Source organism: Protobothrops mucrosquamatus, unplaced genomic scaffold, assembly GCF_001527695.2.
Source record: "Protobothrops mucrosquamatus isolate PMUCROS unplaced genomic scaffold, P.Mucros_1.0 scaffold227, whole genome shotgun sequence".
NCBI lineage: Eukaryota > Metazoa > Chordata > Lepidosauria > Squamata > Viperidae > Protobothrops > Protobothrops mucrosquamatus.
The window spans coordinates 714,201-724,937 of NW_015386578.1; the positions used below are offsets into that span (position 1 = coordinate 714,201).

Genomic DNA, 10,737 nt, shown 5'->3' on the forward strand with positions numbered 1-10,737 from the left:
AGGTACCAGGGGATCCCCATTGTTCTTCAATAGATTGAAGAAACATGGGGGGACAAGGAATCTGTTGGTTTTTCGTGACAGGCTTCTGGAACAGTGGATCAGAGCTCAGAGCAGAGTCCTGATCCGCTGTTTGGGGCTTCACCGGTTCAATCTTCCCGGTAACGCAGGCCTTGCGCAAAAGGGAGGAGAAGAGAGCCGGCTTGAATACCCCAATCAGAGGAGTAGCCTCCGTATGTGTGACCTCATCATCTGACCACAGGCCCTCCTCAAGGACCTGCTCGGAATATTCCGAGATCACACTTCCCTCCAATTGCAGTGGAGAAGCCGGATCTTGCTCATAATCCCTAGGATGTGAAGTTTCTCCAGATGTGGAAGGGTAAGAGGTCCCTGGGGCCTGAGGGGTTCTCCCCGAAGATGCCATTGCCTGAGCCACTGCCTGTGAAATCATAGTCTGAAGCTGGGCGGTGAAAGATGGATGTTCCGGAGACCGGAGACCCGCCGCCGTCGGGGTGAATGATGCCGACGGAATTTGAGGGGGGGCCACAAAGGAAGGTTCACCCTGGTTGTCAGATGCTATTTGGGATAGACCCGGATCGGTCGGATCTGTGTCCTGGATTTGCATCCTCAGACCTTGGTCAAATAGGGACAGATGATCCCTACTGAACCCTGGCGAGGGATCGAGAGTGTGCTCAGGGGACCAAGCCCGTGGGAGGGGAGAAGGACGTAGTCCCTCAGATGTGGATGCCATGGGGAGGGAAGTGGGAACTGGTTGTACCTGCGATGTGCGTTGTTGTGCTCTGGAAAATTGTCGCTCCAACGCTCTATGCCTGCTGTCTGCCTGCTTCTCTGCCGTCTTAGAGGTCCGTTTGACCTTGGCCTTGGCTTTTGATGGTGCTTCCTGGTTGGGCGACTTGCGTTTTGCATTTCCACCAGAGGTGGAAGCCTGTGGAACGGTGTTATCCGCCATAGTGCAGTAACAAGGAGATAACAGGCGCTCACCAGGAGATCCCTNTCCCCTGGTCGAATGCTGCCTAGAATCGAATGGAGGGTTTGCATCTTGAATTTTTGGTACACCAGAAATGAGTTGAGGGTCTTGAGGTCGAGTATTGCCCTCCATCCTCCTGAGGTCTTGGGAACCACGAAGAGGATGGAGTAAAACCCGAGACCTCTTTGATCTGGTGGTACCTGTTCTATTGCTTCTATGGTGAGCAGATGCTGAATGGCCTCTCTCATGAGGCCTTGCTTCACGGGATTCCGTGATAGGGGGCAAGCTATGAAGCGCCGTGGGGGAGGAGCTAGGAACTCTAGAGAGAGACCGTCTCTGATAGTGGTGAGAACCCAGCTGTCTGTGGTGGTACTTTCCCATTTGTGGAAGAATTGTGTCAGCCTTCCGCCGATGGGAGGAGTTCGCCTCAAGTCACTTAGTCTTTCGGAAGGGACGACCTCCCCTACCACGGAAAGTTCGCTTGCCCTGGAATTGTGGCTTTGGTCTGTCCCTGTAGCCGGACCAGTCCGAGGAGCGGTCCGGCCCTGATTGAAAGGGCCGATACCCGCTCCAGGGATTTCGGTCTGAGTGAGCCCTAAATGACGTGCGTCGATTATACGGAGTAAAACATCTGCCCGTCCTTTTAGAAAGGTGAGAAAGTACCTTCTTTTTCTCCTTGTTTTCAATTAAATAAGGAGCGAGTGCCTCGCCAAAGAGGCGACCCTTTTGGTATGGAGCAGCTGCTACCCGCCATTTATGTTTAGTGTCGGCCCTCCAAATTTTTAACCAAAACAACCTACGTGCAGCTACGTTGGAGGCTATGGCTCTGGCCGAATAATTGGCCGATTGCAGTGAGACGTCCGCCATATATTCCAGAGCAGCTTTCAGCTTAGTAATATCCTGGTGAGCCCTCAAGTCATCTGGGGAAATCCTGGACTGAAGCTCATGGAGCCAAATCAATGAGATCCTGGCGAAGAAGGAATTAGAAGTTGAAGCTCTTATTGCTAATGCCGACGCCTGGTGAGTTCTACGTAATGAAATCTCAGATTTCTTGTCCACGGCCTTAAGGGCCTCAGACATATCCCCTGGGATCTTGGTGTCCGATAGAATGGGGGAGAGAGCCTCATCCACTCCTGGGACCTCTAAAACCTCGTTGAGGGAAGGGACCGTATCCAGGAGTTTACGGTCTATGCCCCCAAGAGCTGAGAAGGTACCAGGGGATCCCCATTGTTCTTCAATAGATTGAAGAAACATGGGGGGACAAGGAATCTGTTGGTTTTTCGTGACAGGCTTCTGGAACAGTGGATNCCGCCATAGTGCAGTAACAAGGAGATAACAGGCGCTCACCAGGAGATCCCTGGATCCGTCCTGATCTGCAATACACTAACAATGAGGTAACAGGCGCTCACCAGGAGATCCCTGGATCCGTCCTGATCTGCAGGAGACAAGGCTGCAGCCCACCTGGATGGGACAGGCCTGCACGAGGGTCTGTGAGGTCCGGCCCACCAAGCACGGAGTCACACCACGCGATATAAGCCGCGTTCAGCCCCAGGGAGCTGTCCTGTTCCCTAATCAATGAAGAATGGATGGTTTGAATGACCAATAATAATCTATTAAATTAATATTTTTATTTTTATTTTTATTTTTTTAAATTTAATTTTTTTTTTTTTTTTTTGCAGGGAACCCTCGTGCCTCACTTAGTGGCGGCCCTTAGGACAGCAACTGGCCAGCCACCAGATGCAGACAGCGGAACAGGCCAGCAAGTCAAAGCAGTTGAATTGATTCACAGAGTGAAAAGGACCAGCAGGTAAGAATATAGGAGTCTGAAGATCAATAAAGAAGTTGAAATAGAAAAAAAGGAAAAAAAGGCTTTCTCTGAGGAGGTATATATATCCAGGAAACTCACTGTCAGCCACGAGGCTGATTAAAATGGCGTCTGACCAGTGGGGGGGGGGAGGAAGAGCAACAGCCAAAGGACTTGATCCGATGGGGGGGAAGTAGGATCTCCTACACCCCCGCGTGAAAAAGCCTCTCTCTCAAGAAGTAAAGCAATTGAATTATTTGCAGAGTGGAATCGCGCGGGCCCCAAAATGGCGCCCGCTACGATCCGAGGCTGCAATGAAACTTTTTTTGCTGACTGAGAGGATAGGAGCTGTGTCCCCGTAGGCCAGACCCTCCAAACGCGAGTATCTAGAGAGGAAAGCCCCCCGTCCAGCAAAGTAAACTCTGAATTTTTATTATTATTTTATTTTATTTTATTATTATTATTATTTATTTTTTTTTAAATTATTAATTGCGATCGAGCCCAGTCCTCCAAAATGGCGACCGCGCCGATCCGGGGAAAACAGAAACCTTTTTTTTTTTTTTTTTAAAGGGAACTCCTTAGGGAGAAAGAAATCCGGAAAGTAACTAGTTTATTCAACTAAGGAAGGTAGATAACGGAGGCTTTGAGTAAGGTGAATTAGGAGTTAACCAAAAATAAATAGACAGAAAAACAAAACCAGGAAAAAAGGTGGGGGGAGGGGGAGGAGGATAATGGCGATCGCCACGCTGCACAAGGCAGCGTTTTAACGATCAGCCAGCTGTCTCAGTGCTTGCCTGAGGAGAAAGACAGAAAAACCAAGCAGCTCTGTGCCAGGCTAAATTTCCTCCCCCCAGGAATAGTAAAGTCCACGGATGGATTCTAACTACCTTAATCTGAAATCTAATCAGGAGCCAAATTCCACGTCTGCTTCAGGGCTGAGACCAAAAGAAACTGGGGCATGCTCAGACCCTGAAGGGGCGTGGCGACTTTGATTGTTTGGTCTGATTGGGCTAGAGGACAATTAACACCCACACGTGGAGTCTACATTCCTCCATTTGCTGGAGAATGTATTTTAAGTTTCTGTTTTTCTTTCTGTAACATAAGGTAATACTAATAGCAGTGTTGAAGCCAGGGAAGTTGAATCATGTCAATTTCTGTTTTTAAAATGTACATTTAATAAAATTTGTAAAAAAAAAGAAAAGAAAAAAAAGAAAACCATGTCAGCAGTGTCATCTGCCATATGCATTGGACAATGATACATTGAAACAGCTACATACTTGCTATGCCCAACATTAAGTCTTGAGATGTTCCTGTCCAGTGGGCTCTCTCTGTATGTGTGTGTGTGTGTGTGTTTGTGTATTGAAGTCCCTCAGAACAGCTATCAAAGAATCCTTAGCATTAAACCTGAGACTTAAACAAGATGACTAATGACCAGTGGACAGGTAAATTAAACTGTCCCCTTGATTTATCTGGTTGATTTGAATCCTCTACTGTGCTCTCTACTTTGCCAGGTTAGGGCCAGGACAACATCACTCACTTGGTAGCTGAATAAGATAGGCTGCTGTCAAGATGTTCAGTCATTGGCTTCTGGTTTGCGATCGCGGCGCTGGCGGACATGCAGGGAGAGCGCTTTCTCCGCCATCCAGTTTTCCTTTGTCGGAAGACCCTGAAAAGGATCGAAAGTTGCCCTGGAGGGGCGACCACCGTGAGGAGGACCCTCGACAGATCGCAGAAGGGTGGCAGCCCTTCCATTTGATCCGAGGCAGCTTCTTTGGACCGACGAAGAAAAGATTGGCCATTAACATGGCCGATCACTAAGCCGTACCAGCCGAAAGCCCAAAGTACTACCAAGCACAACGAAAGCACTGCGGAGGAATTGGGTGAGACCTTACCTTACCTTTCTTGTAACCCAACTATCTTCCTGTAAAAGCCTTTGGAAATTTCTTCTCCCCTTTTAATTTGGTGGCTTCTGCCTATCCTGGGAATATAAAGCTTTGAAAAAGAAAAAAGAACAACTAAACTAAACAACTAAATAACTGGACTTGCACCTTTTGGATATTTGGGGTCCCTAAAAGTTCCTATTTCTACGGGGACCTATTACCTTATCTATCTGCTAAGTTAAAAAAAAAAGAACATTTTTTTTAAACTGGATAAAAGCCTAACTTGAGTTTGGAAAAAGACTTTACATGCCACCAGGGACATCTTGTGGCGAAACTGGGTATAGCAAGTGAATTTCTTTTTGACTGGGAGACCTGTGAGACTAAGATTTGTCCTTGGCACTATCAAAAAAGGATAAGAATTTGAAACAGCTGGGTGGTGAAAACAATTCTTTATAGTGGAGGTGGACGTTTATTGACTTTTATCAAAAATAGCCTCCACTAAAGGACTATCTGTAAACACCATAGAAATGGAGGAATACTACCCACAACTTAACTACAAACTTATACTTGAAAAAATCCTTCAGACTACTGAGCTAATGAATTCCAGACTGAAAGATAAAGGCGTCACCTTAAAGTTACAAAATGCAGCCCAGATTTCAAATGATGAACTTGCAATCCAGAATGCAACAGAAGAGGAAGAAATTAACATCCAAGTGGACTTTAAAGAATACCAGGTACAATCTACTGAGAACCCTAATAGCCAAACCTTGATTTCATCTAAAAAAATCTGCAATTCAAAAAGCAACAGAAACTGAAGAAAGCAATACTAAGATGGAAGGTGCTGAAGACCAACATGTACAGCACATTGAGAACCTAGACAACCCAGACAACCAAACAACAATTACAACATTGAACATGACTTTTTACTTAAACCAGCTGAAACCGGAAGAAGACCAGACTGAACTGATGACAAATATACTAAGCCAAACATGGAGATTTGAATTATTAGGCCAACAATCCAATGATTATGAAGGGACCAGCTCCCTTGAAAAATTGATAACTGGATGGTTTCCCTTGATTCAAATAACATGTGTAGGAATGAAGGGAGATCCACCTGAGGATTTAAAGGCTCTACTATGGAAGCCTGCTTGGCACAAAAAGAAAGCTAGAGTTAGACTTAAAAATGGGTTTTTTTTATGTGACCTATAATGGAAGAGCCTAAAATCTCATTTAATGGGCTAAGGAGATTTTAAAAGATACTGATTTAATATTTAGGATTTAGACTTATAAGGGAAATAAAAAATAGTCACTAGAATAATAGTTTTGAATTATAATAGAGAAGTTGGATTGAGACAATAAAGGTTATTTTATTAGTAAGTGATGAGGTACTAGGATGAGAAATAGAATATGTTTGTGAAATAAAGTAAGAATTTATTTGAGTAAATAATAAGTGTATTTTAGATATGACAACTATTTTGTAATGAACTAAGGGAACTTTGGGTTACCCAAAATCTAAATACTATGGATATTAAGCTAACTGGAATACTGTGATTGAAATTAGGTAAAATTTAAAAATAGGACATGGATACATATAAGTTAAAATATATTGATAAATGTCTTAACCGACTGAGTTATAATTAGCAATGTATTAATTTGAATGTGATATAATAACCAAGGGAAATAGAGAGGAAATTTTTGATGATGTAACCTGACATGTATGAAAGAGCTTGTTATTGGATTATGGATTACCCAATCACCATGTTGCTTCCTTAATACTTGGATTTTTGTAAAATTGAAAAATTAATAAAACTTGTTTAAAAAAAAATTCAGTCATTGATGAGGAGCAAGAAGCCACTATAGATAACTTTAATGAGGCAGCTGTTGCATGTGAGATACCCCCTTAATGCAACCTCTCATTTGCAGTTGGGATGAGAGAAGAGATAGCAATAAACACCAGACTTTGCTTCCTCTAGACCAGGGCTTTTCAACCTTTTCACCCATTGCACCACTTTTAGGATATGGCAATATCCAAGTACCACCAGTCACCTAGCAAGGTGTCAAAAACTTGATGACCAAAAAAAAAGAAAGAAAAAAAGTGATAAAGTACAGGTAGTCCCCGACTTACAACAGTTCGCTTAGTGACTGTTCAAAGTTATAGTAGCACTGAAAAAAGTGCCCCCCAAGCCACAGCCGAGCAACACACCTGCCTGCGGCACTCTTCCTCCTGTCCAAGGTTTTCATTGTTGTGAGCATTTCTGTTGAGGATTGGCAGCAGGGGTGGGGTGGGGGGTGTTTGGATTTTATTCCCCCCGTCTGCTGGGTGGTTGCAGTAGGTTTTGGTCACATCACATGACCCTGGGACATTGTGACCGTCATAAATATGAATCAGTTGCCAAGCATCTGAATGTAAATCACAAGACCCTGGAGATGCTGCAACATTCCAGCTGATCGGCGCTTCTTCTGAGCTCAGCAGAAGCGCCAGGATCAGCGCCGAGCTCCATCTGGAGCCTGGCGTTGACCCTGGCACTTCCGCTGAGCCCTGACAGTCCCGAAGAAGCGCCGATCCTGGCGCTTCCGCTGAGCCCTGACAGCCCTGCAGCTCCAGCCATCTCTTGCTCAGGCTTGTGCGGTGCTGCCACTGGTTCAGCTCATTCCCCTCCCCCGCTACCACTTTTCTAGGATGGTCGCGTACCACCTGCCAGGTGCCAATGTCCCACAGGTTGTACCCGTATCACTGGTTGAAAAGCCCTGCTCTAGGAGTTCCTTTATGTGATAAAGATTCATAATTATGGGCTATCTCTCATTGAGATGCCACTGGTAAAAAAAATATAGTATTAAATAAAAACACGTTTATTTGCCAGATATTTTATATTACTTGATTGAATTGTTTGTGGCTTTTTTATTTAAAAGTTGATTTTCTACCATTGTGCTCTGGTATACTTAAGACCAAAATGTACATGGAATGGTACAATGCAAACATTCTGATGATTCTTCTGACTTAAATTTGGAAGTGAGGCTTTTAGCAGTGGCAAAAAACATCATCATGAATCAAGCTATTTTTATTATAGCAATACTTTTAATAAATGTATTTCTAAAATATAAAACCTACAAGACATACTCATTCTTAGTTGTGAGCTGCTTTCACCAATTGGATTGTGTCTTTAGACATAAACCAAACTTGAATCTTAATCAATCAAAAAAAGAAAAAGAATGAAAAAAAAGCTCCAGAGCTTGAAAACAACAAATTATATCATGGTCTTTGAACTAGATGTATGGAAGCTGCACTTCTGAGAATACTACTAAATATATTAGAGCATAAGTAGGCCAATCTAACTGTGTCCAGGTATTTCAGATTTCAGTATTCATCGACATAGCCAGCATAGTCGATAGTTTGAAGGATCAGTAGCCCCCAAAATCAGAATAGTATTAGATAGTATTACCTGTTTTAGAGACTGAAACAAGGGTTGAAGAAGATGCAAACTTTATAAATAATATAATTTAGAATTTTAAATCAACAATGGAAGTCAAGCTTTAAAACAGAATCTCAGTCATCACAAAAAAAAAATCAGTAAAAAAACCTTCTATGAAGTTCATGGTAAGGCACAATACCTACACTTCAATCCAGTATCACACTCGAAAGCATGGATGGTTTCTAGAACTTCTTTGACTACTTCCTTGAGATGGGTATCCTCCCTCAGACTCCTGAAACAAGCCAAAAAATGTTAGATGGAGCTACCAGTCAATATGCTATAATAACTTATTCTGTAAGCTTTAAGTATTTGCAACTCTTTTACATAAATGCCCCCATTGCACAGATTGGTGTTAGCAGTTGAATAGTGAGCACCCTCATCCTTCTGAGAATGGCCATGCTCAATTCAGCATTTCATCCATTGGTCTTCCTAACAAGTGAAATATATTTTGTGCCAGAAAGAATTCACCTTTTAGTGACTTTGGCATTGCAAAGTGGACACTGTGTTACACCTTTCTTCAGTTTAAGCAGTTTAAAAATACAGGACCTAAAAAAAAAGAGAAAAACAGCATGTTTAGTCTCTCACTGACCCTTCCCCCCCCAAAAAAAAGGTTACCCTGGGAAAAAATATTAATCTTCCTCCTGGCACATTCGCATATTTGTAAGTATAAACTATTTCCCTTTTCTATGCTTCTATTTCAGAGTTTTATATCAACAAATCTTCAAACAGCAGGAGCTTATGTTTTTAAAATGTTTACTCCTCCACAGTCTCTCCTTCAGGAACAAAAGAATAGAATACTATTATTAGCTCCTGTTATTTTTACTGAAAGCATTCATTGTAATTATGGGTATAGCATAAACATAACCAGTGAAAAATCATTGGTAATAAATGAGAACTTTTTCAATTCTGTAATGGAAATAAGCCAGCTTACTAAAGTCAGATCATCCCTCCTGGTCTCTCCTTTCTTTTCTTTATTTTTGGTAAAAGTTTTTATTGAATTTTATAGGGTTAGGGATAGAATAGGATTGGGATAGGGATTAAGGCTTAGGGTGGGGTTAGGATCAGGATTGGTGGGCGGACGAGGTTGGGATCAACATTGGAGTTATCCCCCAATAACATTTTCAATCTTCAGCAAACAGATTATTGTCCGGGTACATATGTTCAATTAACAATAGTTGATATAGTGATAAATAATTGTAGTAAATGTAATAAACAATAATCACAAACAGTATCAGTTAGTCAATGCATATCATTTTTCTTACTAATATATATTCAAAATAACATATCACATTCATTTCTCACTAGTTCGATTTCCTAACCATTGGTAAAAATTATCCCATGTTCTAAAGTAAACTGAATCTTCTTTCTCTTTAATCTCTAAGGTTGACTCAGCCTTCCATCCTTCTGAGGTTGGTAAAATGAAGATCCAAATTGTTGACTCTGTAAATTGCTTAGAGAGAGCTGTAAAGCACTGTGAAGTGGTATGTAAGTCTAAGTGCTATTGCTATTGAAACCTCTAAGAATTAACACTGACATTCTAACATCAACCTTTCACAGTCATATGTCCTCCAGATACATGAGGCTATAACATTCATTACCATCAATTAATCAGCCGATATATTCAAGCTTTGATAATCTAAAGTGGAGGCTTACCTGCAAAAGTTATGAGCACAGTTTGTTGAGATTGGCTCTTTTATCACCTCCAGACTGAAAGAAATAAATAAAACATCAAAGCTATGCATTTCATACAAAGTATCTTCAATATATTGTAATTCTAGGAATTAATGCTAGTGAAGTAGCCATTCTAGCATGTTTTAGTAATTATACACACTCTAATCTTGCAGTAAAGTATAATAGATTTATTCTGATATAAACTTTTGTAAAATAAAACTCATTTTTAAGATATGAAAAGTGTGCTTCAGTGGTCTATAAATCCCTATCATACCACCCTGTAGAGAACAAGTTTTTATATTGTGGTCCTTTCCTTAGCTAACCATCTAATCAAATTAGCTATGCAGAGAGGAAAAGTAAAAGAAATAAAATGGCAGTGTGAAGCATAATGCCTGATATAACACAAAGTACTTGCTGCCATGACAACAAATAATTCGGAAGAATATTAATGTTAAAAAAATCAGCTATTTGGACAAAGTTGGGGTAACTTATCCATATTCATATATCACAAAGTTGAAATTTCTCATTTAGGTAAGGTTTTGACAAGATTATGGAGAGCTCCAAAATATCTCTAAATAGGATAAACAAGCTTTAAAATGGCATGAATAACTCAATGTAAATAAAAACGAAATAATGTTTATTGGATTGTACATATATGTGACAATTTTGAACTGGAACTGATTAAGCAAGAATAGAATTGTGATAAATATGTCAATAAAAATTCAACCTGCCTTGTCTTTCTGAGGATCAGAAAGGATTGATGAATGGTATGATCACGGTGGGAGAGATCGCAGAGGCATTTAAACAATTGAAGGTCGGTAAGGCCCCTGGTACAGATGGGTTTACTGCAATTTATTATAAAAAATTATTGGAAGAAATGTTGGAACCTTTGAGATGTCTATTTAATGATGTCTTAATGGGAGGACA

General features: G+C 41.4%; 1 protein-coding gene across 1 annotated transcript in view; it reads right to left on the reverse strand.

Annotated features, from left to right (window-relative positions):
- The window catches only part of BRCA1 (BRCA1 DNA repair associated), a 101,408-nt gene that overhangs the window by 75,411 nt on the left and 15,260 nt on the right, over positions 1 to 10,737 (reverse strand). Inside the window, exons 3-5 of the mRNA XM_029283784.1 lie at positions 9,793 to 9,846; positions 8,608 to 8,685; positions 8,283 to 8,371 (exon numbers count right to left, since the gene is read on the reverse strand). Of these exons, the coding sequence (XP_029139617.1) occupies positions 8,283 to 8,371; positions 8,608 to 8,685; positions 9,793 to 9,846 (221 nt within the window). The remainder of the gene's footprint in view (positions 1 to 8,282; positions 8,372 to 8,607; positions 8,686 to 9,792; positions 9,847 to 10,737) is intronic.